General features: G+C 46.9%; 1 protein-coding gene across 3 annotated transcripts in view; it reads left to right on the top strand.

Annotated features, from left to right (window-relative positions):
* The window catches only part of LOC117185809 (putative GPI-anchored protein pfl2), a 45,661-nt gene that overhangs the window by 15,622 nt on the left and 12,395 nt on the right, over positions 1 to 17,644 (top strand). For 2 of the 3 annotated variants that reach the window (XM_033397958.1, XM_033397956.1), the window contains one exon: positions 1,881 to 2,004. In XM_033397958.1, coding sequence (XP_033253849.1) covers positions 1,881 to 2,004 — 124 coding nt within the window. Of the gene's footprint in view, positions 1 to 185; positions 747 to 1,880; positions 2,005 to 17,644 lie in introns of those variants that run through there. The other variant, XM_033397957.1, reaches the window with a different exon arrangement.

Below are 17,644 nucleotides of genomic sequence, written 5' to 3'. Positions count from 1 at the left end.
GCCAGCAATGGCCGCTACACACACACACACTCGCACACGAAAAGTGAGAGACGAAACTTTTGAAACTGTTGTTGCTGGCTGCTAATGTTGCCTCCGCTGTTGCTGCTGCTGCTGCCACCGCTGCTGCTGCTGCTGCTGCTGTTGGCCGTGTGGTAAGGAAGAAAAACACAAAACCAAATATGTCGCACGTTTCGCTTCGGTTTAGTCTCGATAATTCAATCGACGTTCAACGTTGTGTCTGCCCTGTGTGCCCCGCGATTGTGCCGTTACGCGATTACGAATACTCCAACGAATACCCTCAACGCTCCATGCCCAAATACGTGCCGCAGGGTGCAAAAAAAATAAATAAAATTATATAACAAAATTTATTGTCGCAGCAAAAGCGGAAGTACATCGCGTGTGTGTGTGTGTGCTTGTGCCTCTGCAATGGATTTAATTTTCATTTGCCGCTGCATTCCCCAGTGAAACCGAAACGCGAACAATACTCGCGGACAGTGGAAATGAGCTCGGGCTAGAGCCGTGTGCCACCACCACCGCCACCGCCACCACCTCGTATCGGTCAAGTGAAGCGCGATTACACGGGGATTACGACGCCCAATGTCATCCCAATCAATTGATCGCCAAGCAGCCACTCACCTATTGAGGCATTAGTTTACTGCTCCCGTCTGGCAGTAAATGGGTTCAAATTATGTACATTAATCGCCGAATGAATGTCGAATCAGTTAGAGAGACTGCTGTTTTTTATTGTGAGTCCAGAGGGCGAGTCCCTAGCTTTACGTACAGCCCATAAAACAATAGTCGTAAGGCGGGGTAGTCAAGGCCCACAGCCTCAATTAGCCAGCCAGGTTGCAAGGCCCTTTTGGGACCCGAGAAGCTCTGCCGAATCTTATCAAGGCACACACTCTTACTCAAAGTAATGCTATCGCCCTTTTCTTCGTCTTGAAAATATGCTCCGTGTAACCTCGTTTAGAGTGCTGGGCCCGGGCGCGGGGGGCGGGGCACGGGCAAAACGCATTATTTTGTAATTATCGACAGAGTTCTAATAAATAAAGCGTCGCCACGCAGGGCACCGCACAGAAAAGGTTTCTTTTTCTGTTTCTTTTGTGGCTTGATGAAATTATGAATGAAGATAAGGTGTGGCACCTATCTGTGGATAGCACACAGATGGATTTTCCCCCGTGAAACTTGAATGAAAATTGGAAACATTTCTTATAGTAAATACCTTAGTTTTTCCGTACATTTCCTACAAAGATAACAAGGCACAAAAGTCTGGAATGTATAAATCTTGAGAATTTGCTGGGAATTACTGGAAGAAATACGATCTGCTAGTGTCTGCCACGCACGTTCTATATAAATATCGCTAGTAAATCCGGGCTGGCCGATATGATTTACGACCTGACCTGGCACAATAGAACCCCCCACCAAAAAGGGGGGGACGGCGAAACAATAAATACATTAAATCAAATACCGCGATTTTTAATGAATGTAATAATATATCAAAAGAAGACAACGAATCAAACATGATAAATTACCGATTGACAGGGGGGGTGGAGGAGGGGGCGACGGTTACCGATGTACGCCGCAGAGAGGGTACAGTGGGCACTCCTCTGAGTGGCAGAGCAAACAACATATGTCGGCGGGGGGGTATCAAGGTATTTGTCGTGACAAGGTGTAAACATTACTATGCAATTTAGGTTTCAGTTTTTGCCCCTTGTATCTGTTAGATACAATAGATAGTGCGATAGCGGAACCCAATATAAATTGTGGCAAAGGGGGGGGGGGAGGCAAGGTGTAAACATTGCTATGCAATTTAGGTTTCAGTTTTTGCCCTATCTAACTCTTACTAATGCCACACTCTCTCTCTCTCTCTTTTCTTCCAGGTGGTGATTTCAGGTGCATTATGTACAGTAGAAGATTACGTAATAATGTCACAGTGTGCACACAACAAAGCCATACACCTAGCTGCGGCAGGAACAGTCTCAGTGATAGACATTTCACAGATACGTAAGTATAAACCAATAAATTTACTACTTAGCCTCCTGCCCCCCCCCCCCCCCCCCCTTCTGTCTGTATTTTTTTTGTTTACCGAGACACGTCTCGTCTCTCGTCTGCAGGAAATGCCCACACAATTACTGTCTTTACACCAAAATATTTTAACAATTCTACAGTACATTTTTGTTATTGTTTCTCCCCCCTCACCCCCCTTCCCCACACACACTCTCTTGCCACCAGCCATGACAAGTGGGATAGTTTTTCGGCTGTTGAGCTATTAATTATATCTCCTCGGCTGTCACTGGAATGATAATGAAGCAAAGGGTTTATCCCGGGAATAAAGAAGTTTGGTATGCCACGCAGTGCCTCTGACTGATCTACCCTTAACGTTTCTAGAAACCTTTTTTTGTGAAAAACCTTATCTGCTTTTCCAGCCACCTTTGTGGCACCTAAAATGCGTAATTTATGGCCAAAAAAAGAAAGAAAAGAAACATGAATTTGCTACGCTTCGTGGCAACTTTCACTCGGCCAATTAAAGGAGAGCCGGCAGCTGCCGAGTCAAGGACCAGCACGAACAAGGCAGCCACCCAGCAGGATAACGGTGCGGCAGGGGACAAAGGACGAGCCGGGCCTCGGGGTTCAGCAGAAAATCCTGAACAACAGGTGCAAAACATTATTCTTTGTTGCGAGTTCTAGCTGAAAAAAAAACAAAGCAGCAGAGACACCACTTAAGGAAAAGTTCTATTGTCGATTTGCACTTGTCGACATCACTTGTTTGGGTGGGAATTTCCCACGGAAATTTATGGCCAGCCCGATCCCGAGTTAGCTGGAAGATAACCAAAAAGGAGAAGGGCTACCCTTTTGCTAATGAATCTTGACATCTCAATCAAGGGACTATGGCGGAAGGGGGGGGACTTTCACCACCCCAACAGCCGAAGCAGAAGAAACCACAACATTTTCCCAGTTTCCACTAACAGAAGCGGGCCCACACGTCAATAAATCACGTGATTTAATTTCAGAAGGAGAAAATTGTTGAGGTCGATCGAGGGAGGATTGGGCGGGCTACGACTCGGGGGCCGTAAAACATTTTATGGCTCATCATGTGCGGCCATAAATTTGAGAACGCAATCAGCTGCAGGCTCTACCCCTGTCCCGGCCCCTGCCCTCGCCAGGGCGTTGCCCAATCAACACCTAACCCTAACCCTAAACCCATGGGATGCGAGGCCATTGCTCATGTAACAAGTAACGAAACCGTTAATTTCTTGATCAAATACAAACGTGGGCCCCGGCCCCCGGGGGCCCCCATCTCCAGCACTGGCCCTCTCAGAAGCCGCACCGGAAGAGCCCTCCAGTTGTGTTTGCCTTGTACTTCATTAAAAATGTTTAGCAGTGCTCGGCATCGTATGTATGTCTCTATAAATGAGTGCAATCTCTCCCATCAATAAATGCACAGATCACACGTGTGTAATCCTTTTCCAAATCCCTCAATGACTCGAGCAACGCCGTGATCTTTCCCAGTCGACGAAGAGGTGCTAATAATGTGGGAAATATTTAGCACCATCATTACAAACATTATTAAAGTATAAATAGATGTGTTTAACACGAGGGAAAGGCAGAAGGAAAGAAACCCCGAAAAATATAATATGGAAAACCGACAGAAAAGTTAGACTTGGAAAGGAAATCAATCCGTGAAAGAGATTCCAAGAAATAGCACCAGGGTTTCGGCGTTCTTTTTTGGGTGGGGAGGGGGATTCATCAATTAACGCCCCGAAGAGGGCCCCTCTTCAGCTGCAGTCCAAGACGTCAGCAAATAAATGCATTTCCGTTGTCCAGCACAAACAAATTTCCAAGAGACGCCGACAAGTCAGCAGAAAAACGAGGAAAAATTCCAAAAGAGATTCGATTTGAGACGATTCTTACCTACCGCACGACCAGAGCAGGGCAGTGGGTAGGGAGGGGTGAAGGGCAACGGTTAAGAAAACATGGTCAACAACAAAGCTGAACAAGTGTACCGCTTGCCGATCGTCAGTCGAAACGAAGAACAGGCAGAGACAGAGAGAGAGAGAGGGAGAGAGATGGGAGATGGGAGACTGAGACTTGGAAAAGTCTCGCCATTGATTTCCACTTAACGCTTCAAAAACTCAAGTGGCCATCATTCGCTGCCAGTCGCTGGCCAAGCTTACAGTTGAGGCCAGCCCCGAAGAAGGGGGGAAAAAAAAGGTAAAATGCTCTTGGCTTTCCAACTCCTCTGAACTCTGTTTCAATATTGTTGTTTCCCACAGTTTCGGGGCCCGCTCGGGAAATATTTAAGCGCCAATTTGATGTAGTTCTTGCAGCCCGTACGGGCCCTGTCGAGTGTCTCATCGAATGTGAATAACAATGCGGCTCGTCTTCAAAGCCCCCGAGACTTTCTTTCAGCTGCCCTTCGATGGGCAATGAGCGATGGGAGCTCCTTGCTGCCTTCGTTGTCAGCAATTACACACTTCAACCTTCGACCCGGCGAAGCCCAAAGAAAAGTTCTTGGAATCTGTTTGCGTGGGAATAAATCTGAGGAGCAGTTTCGTGAATCAATTTGTCACCCCCAGGGCCCCCCCTGCCCCTGCACTGGCCCCTGCCCTGGTTTCATTTCCTTGTTCTGCTCCTTTTCTTTTCGACCTTTTTTATCAGTCGAGTCTCTTTTTGGTCATGTTCTAATCAATAAAACCCACCACGGGCGCACATGGAAGCCCGTTTAGAACCAGAATCCAGCCTCCAGACCCATAACCATAGCACACTCCATGCCGCACACCGTTAAGTTGTGCATATTACGAGCTCTAAGCCCAGAAACCCATTAAAGAAATGCCACGGATAAAACGAAACGCCGCCGACCGAGCGATGATCGGGTGATCGCTGATCGCTGATCGGAGATCACTGGGGCAATAAATTCATCAAACAAATATCGCTATCCGACTGTGATCTTGCCTTATAATCGACATGAATATTAAAAACCACAAAACTATAATCAGTGGCCCCCGAAACACACATATCAATCTCCCGCTCTCTCCTCGAATGTGACCCTTTTTCGGGTTCCAGCCATTAACTGGCGGCTGCTGCAGACGGCCTAATGGACATGATCTTTCGTCACTCCCAAAAAAAAACGAGGTGGAACGTTGTGAGTTGCTGCGGACACCGCAACTCTACAGTTATACCCGATACTAAGTCAGTATGGCTCTCCTGCGGCAGACGCCGCTAACAAAGAGTGCGTGCGAGAGAGACAGAAAATCAGTCTGAGCGTGACGTCGGGCGCTGCGTAGCCACTGAAAATTGATTTCTTGCTTTTGGCTACAAAAATGATCCGATCTGATCCAGATTCAGCAATCTGATAGATATGGTCATTATCTATGACTCTGCGTTTTTAGTTTTCTCGAATGGGCAATATTGTGGATGCAACAGATTTTCGTCTTTTGTGTGGGCGGAAGGGGGTGGGGCGAAATTCTGAGATATACGTTTTATAGTGAGATCTAACAGAAGTGCGGATACCAAATTTGGTTACTCTAGCCTAAATAGTCTCTGAGATTTGTGGATGCCCCAGATTTTCGTCCTTTGCGGGGGCGGAAGGGGGTGTGGCGAAATTTGGACACGAAAGGGTCAAGGTCCAATATCACAGGAGTGTGGATACCAAATTTGGTTGCTCTGGCTCTTATAGGTTCTGAGATCCTTGAGCTCATATTTTGCAATTGACAAAACCGACCATGAAACCTGTGTGTTAGAAGTTTTGAAATATTTTTGTAGCAGTGACATATCACAGAAGTCTGGATCCAAAACATCGTTGCTCTAGCTCTTATAGTCTTTGAGCACTAGGCGCTGAAGGGGACGGACGGACGGACGGACGGACGGACAGACGGACAGACAGACAGGGCTCAATCGACTCGGCTATTGATGCTGATCAAGAATATATATACTTTATGGGGTCGGAAACGATTCCTTCTGGACGTTACACACATCCACTTTTACCACAAATCTAATATACCCCAATACTCATTTTGAGTATCCTTTTTTACGTGTTGCTCTAAGGATAATTGTGTTGTAAGTGGCAGAGTCACGCTCCTCGATCCATTGGGTGGTCCCCTCTTGAGATCTAGGAATTCATGGGAATTCCCTTTCCCAAAACCAAACACCAATCCCTTGAGCCTTTCCATTCCAAAGTGAACAGAGATCCCATTATCGAACAAATTTTCTGCAAAATTAATTCGCGATATTTATGCACCCCCCAAGTGCCGTAGCTCTCCTGCGCCTGAAAAGAAGAGTAAGAAGAGAGTATGCGAGAACGGGTGATACTCGAGTTCATCAAATCTACTTGAGACTATCAAAACGTTTGCAAAAGGTACTTGCAAAAGTCAAGCAGACGAGCATTGATAACATTTTAGAAAAAGCTGGCCCCGATGCATCTTTCAACTATACTCTCTGGAAGCTTACAAGCCGATTTAAAAGAGTAGTCATGCCTAAATCGCCAATTAAAAATCCAGCAGGCGGTTGGTGCTACTCCAGTCAGCAAAAGGCTGATATCTTCGCAGACAGTTTAGAGCAAAGATTTAAGCCATTTAATCTTACGTCTGCTGTTACACGAAGGGCCGTCGAGCTACAATTGGAAATGCCATTTCAAATGTCCTTGCCAGCAAGCCCAGTCACATTTCAAGAGGTGGTGCAGCAAATTAAGAAGCTGAAGGCCAAAAATTCCCCTGGTGAGGACCTGCTGGACAACAGGACTTTAAAACTTCTGCCTAAAAAAGCGCTGCTATTTATAGTGCTGCTCCTCAACAGCATTCTTAGGATAGGACACTTTCCTACCTGCTGGAAGATGGCGCTAATCTCCATGGTACCTAAGCCAGAAAAACAACACACAGAAGTCGATGGCTACAGACCAATTAGCCTGCTCTCAGCGCTAGGGAAGATGGCGGAAAGAATGATACTGAACCGCATCATGCAGCTTGAACCTGTAAAGAAAAGAATTCCAAAGTGGCAGTTTGGATTTAGACAAGGTCACGGCACGCCAGAACAACTTCATCGAGTGGTCAACTTCGCGCTTGATGCAATGGAGCAAAAAATGTATTCGGTAGCTGTGTTTATGGACATTCAACAAGCGTTTGACAGGGTGTGGCATGATGGCCTCCTCTTTAAGCTGAGAAACATATTGCCGCCGCAGCTATTCCAGCTGGTGAGTAGCTTTCTAATGGACAGAAGTTTTAGAGTTGTTGTAAATGGAGCAAAATCATCGAAGCGCCCAATCTGTGCAGGCGTCCCACAAGGCAGCGTTCTTGGACCAACGTTATATACCCTATATACAGCCGATATGCCTTCCTCAAGGGTAATAACTGGGTTGGACGAGGACGATGTGTTGATAGCAACCTACGCGGATGACACTGCAGTGCTGACCAGAAGTCCAAGCATAAATCTAGCTACGGAAGCTCTGCAACAATATGTGAGCAGCTTTGAGGTCTGGGCTCAGAAATGGAACATAGGCATCAACAGCAGCAAATGTGCTAATGTTACTTTTGCTACGAGAACACTTTCTTGCGGAGGCATTAATATGCTGGGCTCCACACTTACGCACAAGAGCTCGTACAAATACCTGGGTGTTGTACTCGACAGGTCACTAAATTTCAAAACCCATACTACCATGGTTCGACAGTCTGTGATGGCGAAAGCGGGAAAGATGGCGTGGCTACTTGCACCAAGAAATAAGCTATCGCTGTACAGCAAAGTCACGATATACAAGTCCATCCTCAGCCCCATATGGAAATACGCACTTCAAGTTTACGGCATCGCGTCAAAAACCAACTTAAATAAAATTAGAGTTGCTCAGTCAAAAATTCTACGACGAATATGCAATGCTCCATGGTACATACGAAACAGCGACATTGAGAGGGACCTAAAGGTTCCCAAAGTGGGCGATGTTATACAATTACATGCAGCAAGGTACTTGCAACGACTTGGTGGTCACCCTAATGCGCTAGCCAGACGTCTAATTAACCCGCCAAGGAAAAGAAGACTCAAAAGGAGTCATCCACTGGATCTCCCTACTAGATCCCTCCTATAACATCTCATTAACTTTTTGTAAATATTCTAAATAATATATGTACCTAATCCATATATGTAACATTAAGTTTAAGTATGTATCTCCTGTGATCAATTGTTTTTCCCCTTAAATGTAAAACTAGATTAAGTTGCCACGAAAGGTAGCAGTAAACTTGTTTACAATAAAATACAAATTTTCCACATGAAAAAAAAAAAAAAAAAAGAAGATATTTATGCACGGACACCGGCGACTGGACACCGTGCAGAAGTGTCCATAAACATGGCTTTATCGTCGTGTTAAACCATTAGTTGACTAATTTCTGCGCCCACGCGAGACTTCCTTCGGAGGAGAATTACGATGATTGGCCAATCGATGGGGATATTAACACCTGTCGCCATAAATCTCTGGCCAACTATATCTTAATTTATAGTGAAGTAATCAATGCTTTTGCGAGTGTATCCCTGCCTCTGCCCCTGCCCCTGCCCCCTCCTCCCCACAGTGCCGCAATGGCGGCCAGATGGATGGATGGAAAATGTTGAGAAAAATATGAGAAACCAAGGGGAGAAACAATGCAAATTGTCACAATAACTCCGCGAGTTACGATTAAAAGGAAGCCAGATAAATTTTACGGCCTACCACTGTTGCAACGTGCAACCGAAAAGCGTAAACAAGTGTCTCGGGGAGCGGGGGGGCCTGGGCTGCCTGGGGGCAAATCTATGCGCCCGGGTTGACAATTTTGTTTTCGTTGTTGTTGTCGTTGGAGGCGCATGTGCATATATTTTCGGATTTTCTTTCTATTTGCCTGTTGGCGCATTACCGGGGCCATTTCAAGTTGGCTGACACGCAGTTTAAACGGCCTGTAAGTGACTACGTTTGCACTTAATTAATAAAAAAGTATATCCAGTGCCACACTCGGACTTTGTTGCACATGTTTCAACTGGGACTGGGGCTGGGACAAGGGCTGGGGCTGGGTCTGGAACTGGGACTGGGTCTCGCTTCCACTTGATTTGACTTGACTTCAATCTGAGCTTGTGGGGTTTTGGCCAACGTCCTTGCTCAGATAAAACCGCAATTAGTGTAGTTCCCGAGTTCCCCAGTCGGCAGTCGGGGCGAGTCTCCACTTCCCACAACTTATCGCATAGGATATGAGTATCCGATATACCCAAGAATGTGATGCCACTCGTCGATTAACCACCTGGGACTGGAGCAATAATTTCGTGGTCGTATTTCGGTTCCTTCACTTTTTGATGGCTATTTTAATCACATTTATCAGAAATTCTTTTTCTATAATTTTAATGGCTTTCTCTTGATTTGGTGGACCACAAAATTCAATCGGACTCAAACATAAATTATAAACAAATAAAAGACGCAAACAGACGTCTGGGTCTGTTTTGAGTGTGACCCAGAAATGGGGGAAACGATGATTCCAATAAAAGCAGAGATTTTCTTTTCTTTCTCCCAAGCGTCGGTGGCAGCCACCCACATGAAGTGCTGGCCCCCTGCCCCGCCATTGTGGGGGCGACAAATCGTGCGCTAATTAACTCATTGACCCCCGACTCCTCTGCCCCACCGGCGCGATGCGATGCAATGCGATGCCAGAGGAGTGCCGTCAGTGGAAGAATCGGGCGTAAAGCCCGAGTACGCTCCACATTAAATGGCGCTAATTTGGTGGCATTCGAGGGGAATTGCAGTTGAAGTTGGTCTCTGGCTGGGGGCTGGGGGTCTGGGGCTGGGCGTTCCCATGCAATTAGCATTAGGGCAGTTCAAATTGTAGTTGGTGCTGTTGCTGGGGCAGGCCAGAGATGCCCAACAGCAACTGATAAATGAATGGAGGCACAGACGGGGGTACGGTGTACGGGGGGTGCATTCAAGTTGCCTCAAGTTGAAGTTTATTTTCCTTTCGCCCAGCTTGGTCTCTCGGCTCTCCGCTCTCGGCTCTCGGCTTACAAAACAAACCGAACCGAAATGCTGGCACCGAGCAAATAAAACGGTTTTTCTTCCAGGAAACGTGACAAAACGCCCATAAGCGAGGAGTGGACTTGCAACGATAGCCAGCCGATGGCGATGCCGATAGTTGCAGCTTGTGACAAATCGTAGAGCAGAATGTTTATTGTTTTATTTTTCTCGAATGTGCAATATTGTGGATGCAACAGATTTTCGTCTTTTGTGGGGGCGGAAGGGGGGGGCGAAATTCTGAGATATACGTTTTATAGTGAGATCTAACAGAAGTGCGGATACCAAATTTGGTTACTCTAGCCTTAATAGTCTCTGAGATTTGTGGATGCCCCAGATTTTCGTCCTTTGCGGGGGCGGAAGGGGGTGTGGCGAAATTTGGACACAAAAGGGTCAAGGTCCAATATCACAGGAGTGTGGATACCAAATTTGGTTGCTCTGGCTCTTATAGGTTCTGAGATCCTTGAGCTCATATTTTGCAATTGACAAAACCGACCATGAAACCTGTGTGTTAGAGAGAGACAGAGCGAGAAAGAATGAAATTGTTTTCTTGATTCTGGCTATAATCATTATACGATCTGGTTCAGATTTTGCACTGTAGAAGATATAGTCATCCTCACCGATTCTGCGTTTTTGGTTTTTTCGTATCTTTAAAAATGTGGATGCCACAGATTTTCGTTCTTTGTGGGGGCGGAAGTGGGCGCGGCGAAGTTTTGAAATATTTTTGTAGCAGTGACATATCACAGAAGTCTGGATCCAAAACATCGTTGCTCTTGCTCTTATAGTCTTTGAGCACTAGGCGCTGAAGGGGACGGACGGACGGACGGACAGACGGACAGACAGACAGGGCTCAATTGACTCGGCTATTGATGCTGATCAAGAATATATATACTTTATGGGGCCGGCAACGACTCCTTCTGGACGTTACACACATCCACTTTTACCACAAATCTAATATACCCCAATACTCATTTTGAGTATCGTGTATAAAAAACCTTTTTTTGGTCCCCTCCGCTCGGCTAAGCCGCGGCGATCGATCGATAGATGCTGATCCCTAAATACCCCTCAAATTGAACTTAATTCCTCTGCGGAGGGTTCTTCGAGGCCACGGCCATTGAGTGGCGCGATAGGCTGTCCCTAGATAGGGCTGCAGAAGGGAGGAGTAATAGGTCCTGAAACAAAAGGGAGAGGAGCAGTCCTGCCATTGACATTCTCCCAGTTTAAGAGCGCCATCAAATCCATAAATCCATTGCTTTGGAATGTGCTGTTTTCCCCGAATCTCTCCGAGTGTATTTCCAGCATTTTCCTCTTAAATTCTTTGACTCGTTGAGTAGGAAATGCCGCAATCTCTGGCGACTTTTTGCTGCTGTCATTCCATTGTGGCAGAACGGAAATGCATTCATTTGTCGTGCCGCACAAATAAATCAATTGATTTGCCAGCCCAGCTCTCTCTCTCCCTTCTGACGCTACTTTCCAATTACGTAAACTCCCAAAAGGAGGGGGCAATGTCAGAGAGGGGGGGACAGAGGGGCACCATCGCGTGCTACGCAGCTACGCAAATGTCGGACGGGTCCTGCAGTCTGTGTATATCGCATCGACTCGTCTTACTACCGTTTAATGAGCTTATGATGAGGAGACGGCCCTGCCCCTGCCCCATGCCCCCTCGCATGACTCAAGCGGCAATTCCCCCCCTCCCGCCTTTTTGTCATTTCGGGGCATGCAAGTGGAGCTTTAAATCATAAAATACCTGTGTATTTTGGGCAGTTGTTAATGGCAGGAGGCGGTTCGGGGTTGCCTTGCGTGTCTCCGGCTTTTTCCAAGAGCGGCACGCAATCCCCAGGCCCCAGGCCCCAGTCCCAGGCCACAACCCCACTCCCCGTCTGGGATATCCAAGTATCTGTTAGATGACAATGCGTGCCTGCCGACACCTTGCCAGCGACTCGTACATTTGTAGTGCTGGTAATTGCGGAGGGTAATGGGTGGATGGGTGGACGGGGAGTGTGCATTCAATGCACTTCATTTGTGGTCTAACATAGCCATGAACATAGCCTGGCCCTCCCTGATAGAGCAAGCCAAAATTGACGCTTCTTAGCGGGCTGCCACAGCCGCCGCCCCAGAGATCATTTTGGCCACATAAAACATAATGAAGACTTCAAAAAGGCCTTAGGACATTGACTTTCAGGCGCGGAAGATTAGTGCAAATTATGAAAGCCAAAAGGAGGCAGGAATGAAGCCAAAACGATGATTGAACAGCAGAGAAGCAGATGTAAACAGAGGTCTACCCCTACCTTTGTTCAGTGCCACACAAATCAGGTTTATTTTCCACAGAATCGAACTGAAATTTGATCAAAAGTAGAAGATCTAAAGGGTGCCCTGATCTGTGGGCCCTGTTTTATGAGCACTTTACACCTGAAGCCTTAATTAAGGCGGAAGCAGGGACGACCAGCAATGTCACTCAATGTCAGAGAGAGAGAGGGAGACAGGGCCAAGATGGATGGCCAAGAGCAGGACCAACGAGAGCCCCGGGCAGGGCAGGGCAGGGGCACTGGAAAACAAACAAACAAATGCTAAAGTCGAAATAATGACGCGCGAAAAAACAATAAAACAAAACGAACAAAACAGAAATGACAGACAATAAAAGTAGGGAACGGAGTCCAGCCGGCACTTGGCACCTACGAATGATCCTGGTAGCCACACACACACACACACACACACACACACACGCACAGTCGTAGGCCAAGCGGACAAGGACATGACGTTTTTATTATGCTCTCCACGTCTGACTTTTGCTCAGGGCCAAAAAACAGACGGCGCCCTGCATAGATCATAGGAAGGTCCTAAACTTTTGTTTTACGGCCCACGAGCCGAAGGGGAGAGCGTAAATCAAGAGCTGCCCCCTCGGGGAGGGGGAGGTGGGAAGGTGGGATGCCTCGGTCATTTCAGTTAATAATGAATGGCATCATTAAAGGGCCAGAGCAGGCCCCGGGCCAGTCCTTTTTTTCGTGTTGCTCTAAGGATAATTGTGTTGTAAGTGGCAGAGTCACGCTCCTCGATCCATTGGGTGGTCCCCTCTTGAGATCTAGGAATTCATGGGAATTCCCTTTCCCAAAACCAAACACCAATCTCTTGAGCCTTTCCATTCCAAAGTGAACAGAGATCCCATTATCGAACAAATTTTCTGCAAAATTAATTCGCGATATTTATGCACGGACACCGGCGACTGGACACCGTGCAGAAGTGTCCATAAACATGGCTTTATCGTCGTGTTAAGCCATTAGTTGACTAATTTCTGCGCCCACGCGAGACTTCCTTCGGAGGAGAATTACGATGATTGGCCAATCGATGGGGATATTAACACCTGTCGCCATAAATCTCTGGCCAACTATATCTTAATTTATAGTGAAGTAATCAATGCTTTTGCGAGTGTATCCCTGCCACTGCCCCTGCCCCTGCCCCCCCTCCCCACAGTGCCGCAATGGCGGCCAGATGGATGGATGGAAAATGTTGAGAAAAATATGAGAAACCAAGGGGAGAAACAATGCAAATTGTCACAATAACTCCGCGAGTTACGATTAAAAGGAAGCCAGATAAATTTTACGGCCTACCACTGTTGCAACGTGCAACCGAAAAGCGTAAACAAGTGTCTCGGGGAGCGGGGGGGCCTGGGCTGCCTGGGGGCAAATCTATGCGCCCGGGTTGACAATTTTGTTTTCGTTGTTGTTGTCGTTGGAGGCGCATGTGCATATATTTTCGGATTTTCTTTCTATTTGCCTGTTGGCGCATTACCGGGGCCATTTCAAGTTGGCTGACACGCAGTTTAAACGGCCTGTAAGTGACTACGTTTGCACTTAATTAATAAAAAAGTATATCCAGTGCCACACTCGGACTTTGTTGCACATATTTCAACTGGGACTGGGGCTGGGATAAGGGCTGGGGCTGGGTCTGGGACTGGGTCTCGCTTCCACTTGATTTGACTTGACTTCAATCTGAGTTTGTGGGGTTTTGGCCAACGTCCTTGCTCAGATAAAACCGCAATTAGTGTAGTTCCCGAGTTCCCCAGTCGGCAGTCCGGGCGAGTCTCCACTTCCCAGTCGCCGGCAGCAGCAGCAATTAACTGTAAATAACCCCAGCAGACTGCCTGTGTGGTCCGCTGCGTTGTGGTCATCGATACTGTACGGCAGGTTCTTGCATGCAAAACTTATCGCATGGGATATGTGTATCCGATATACCCAAGAATGTGATGCCACTCTTCGATTATAAAATATCTCTTCATTTTGTGGGTTCTTTAACCACCTGGGACTGGAGCAATAATTTCGTGGTCGTATTTCGGTTCCTTCACTTTTTGATGGCTATTTTAATCACATTTATCAGAAATTCTTTTTCTATAATTTTAATGGCTTTCTCTTGATTTGGTGGACCACAAAATTCAATCGGACTCAAACATAAATTATAAACAAATAAAAGACGCACACAGACGTCTGGGTCTGTTTTGAGTGTGACCCAGAAATGGGGGAAACGATGATTCCAATAAAAGCAGAGATTTTCTTTTCTTTCTCCCAAGTGTCGGTGGCAGCCACCCACATGAAGTGCTGGCCCCCTGCCCCGCCATTGTGGGGGCGACAAATCGTGCGCTAATTAACTCATTGACCCCCGACTGCTCTGCCCCACCGGCGCGATGCGATGCAATGCGATGCCAGAGGAGTGCCGTCAGTGGAAGAATCGGGCGTAAAGCCCGAGTACGCTCCACATTAAATGGCGCTAATTTGGTGGCATTCGAGGGGAATTGCAGTTGAAGTTGGTCTCTGGCTGGGGGCTGGGGGTCTGGGGGCTGGGCGTGCCCATGCAATTAGCATTAGGGCAGTTCAAATTGTAGTTGGTGCTGTTGCTGGGGCAGGCCAGAGATGCCCAACAGCAACTGATAAATGAATGGAGGCACAGACGGGGGTACGGTGTACGGGGGGTGCATTCAAGTTGCCTCAAGTTGAAGTTTATTTTCCTTTCGCCCAGCTTGGTCTCTCGGCTCTCCGCTCTCGGCTCTCGGCTTACAAAACAAACCGAACCGAAATGCTGGCACCGAGCAAATAAAACGGTTTTTCTTCCAGGAAACGTGACAAAACGCCCATAAGCGAGGAGTGGACTTGCAACGATAGCCAGCCGATGGCGATGCCGATAGTTGCAGCTTGTGACAAATCGTAGAGCAGAATGTTTATTGTGACTGTGGCCGGTGCGAGGGTACATATATTCAAAAAGGCCCCCCCCCCCCCCCCCCCCCCCCCCCCAACGCAGGGTAAACGGAATCTAAGACGCCTCGGAGTGGAGTCGTCAGCGGAAAGGTTCCGTTCCGGGAATGCAGTCGCTGCCTCAGACAACATTCCAGGAACGAGAGACCAGCAGGTCAATGGACTGCCCAGTCCATGCCCAAGGATAATATTTGTGTTTGGGGGGAGGGGCCTGTTGATTATCATAGAGATCGATAAGCAGAGATTTATGCTTATCACAGGCCCCCAGGCAACGCCCACCAATCGAATGGAGATGCAGGCATGGTGGGAACCTGATTGGGGGGGGAACAGCCGGTGTGAGACTGTGACGTTGTTGACCATCTCCATGTGGATCGTAAGATGTGTCGCTGTCGTTGTTGTTTTTCGAGGGTTTTTCGTACATGTGCCGCAAATACGTGGCACGACACTTTGACGCCCCACCTCGGATGGTATTTTATTTGGTTTTTTGGATTTTTCGGTTTTTGTTTTTTCGGTTTTGTTCATGCTGTGCAGTTTAGCATTTTATGATTTTTATACCCGATACTCAAAATGAGTATTGGGGTATATTAGATTTGTGGTAAAAGTGGATGTGTGTAACGTCCAGAAGGAATCGTTTCCGACCCCATAAAGTATATATATTCTTGATCAGCATCAATAGCCGAGTCGATTGAGCCATGTCTGTCTGTCCGTCTGTGCGTCTGTCCGTCCGTCCGTCTGTCCGTCCCCTTGAGCGCCTAATGCTCAAAGACTATAAGAGCTAGAGCAACGATGTTTTGGATCCAGACTTCTGTGATATGTCACTGCTACAAAAATATTTCAAAACTTTGCCCCGCCCACTTCCGCCCCCACAAAAAGGAAAATCTGTGGCATCCACAATTTTAAAGATACGAGAAAACCAAAAACGCAGAATCGTAGAGACTGACCATATCTTTTAGAATGCAGAATCTGAATTGGATCGTATTATTATTATAGCCAGAATCAAGAAAACAATTTCATTTTTTCTCGCCCTGTCTCTCTCTAACACACACGTACCATAGGCGGCTTTGCTTAGAGTAAAACATTAGCGCCTATATCTCAGAGACTATAAAAGCTAGAGCAACCAAATTTGGTATCCACACTCCTAATATATCGGACCGAGACGAGTTTGTTTCAAAATTTCGCCACACCCCCTTCCGCCCCGCAAAGGATGCAAATCTGGGGATATTCACAAATCTCAGAGACTATTAAGGCTAGAGTAACCAAATTTGGTATCCGCACTCCTGTTAGATCTCACTATAAAACGTATATCTCAAAATTTCGCACCACCCTCTTCCGCCCCCACAAAGGACGAAAATCTGTTGCATCCACAATATTGCAGATTTGAGAAAACTAAAAACGCAGAATCATAGATAATGACCATATCTATCAGATTGCTGAATCTGGATCAGATCAGATCATTTTTATAGCCAAAAGTAACAAATCAATTTGCAGTGGCTACGCAGCGCCCGACGTCACGCTCAGACTGATTTTTCGTCTCTCTCGCACGCACTCTTTCTCGTGTCGTTCAATATTAGCGGCGTCTGCCGGAGGAGAGCCATACTGACTTAGTATCGGGTATAACTGTAGAGTTGCGGTGTCCGCTGCAACTCACAACATTCCCCGTCGTTGATTTCATTAGTTTGGCGACACATGACAGCGGAGTGGTGCAGCTTGGAGTGGTGCATGGAGCACTCTCTGCGAGTTTGCACTTGTGAGTGCACTTCCCCGCCTCTCCCGCTTCAGTCTTTTGTTTGTTTATCCCCCTCTGTCCTATGGGGTCTACGGCCCACGATGGGAGCAGGAAGTACAGGTCCAATCGCAATGGGCAACGGTACTGCACTGCCATTTGCGGTCTTTGTGGCTCCATTAGATCATCGCTGAACTCGATTACGATTCTACAGTCCTCCCCCCTGACTTTGACATTGAAGGTGTTCCCCCTCCACGCTCCAAACATCTTTTTCGGGGGTAAAAAGCCCAAAGGTTTATTTTTAAAGTCCCTTCAGATCTAAACATTTCGTTTCGAAAACTTTTCACCGAGAGAGAGAGAAGAAAAAAACGGCCCATCAAATGCATTTTAGGCTCTGGAATTTTTATGGATCTTCGTTTTTGGGGTTGGTTTTTCAGTCCATAAAAAGCTTCGATTGGGTCGCATTTTTGCCGAGTTATTAAAAGTCAAGTCTTTCCGTCTTGGCCGGGGTTTCTAATTAAGTTATTAGTCATGGTCGAATGGAATGTTCCTATCGGATCAGATCGGATCGTATTCGTTTTCGTTGAGGCCTGAGGCCCGAAGCAATAGATGCTATCGATGCTCTTAATGGAGAAGTGATTTACATTCTTAGTTTCTGGGCCGGAGATAGAATTCCAAGTG

The sequence above is a fragment of the Drosophila miranda genome (assembly GCF_003369915.1).
Source record: "Drosophila miranda strain MSH22 chromosome Y unlocalized genomic scaffold, D.miranda_PacBio2.1 Contig_Y2_pilon, whole genome shotgun sequence".
Classification (NCBI taxonomy): domain Eukaryota; kingdom Metazoa; phylum Arthropoda; class Insecta; order Diptera; family Drosophilidae; genus Drosophila; species Drosophila miranda.
The sequence above is the reverse complement of the archived record's forward strand: the minus strand, read 5'-3'. Positions and strand labels throughout refer to the sequence as shown.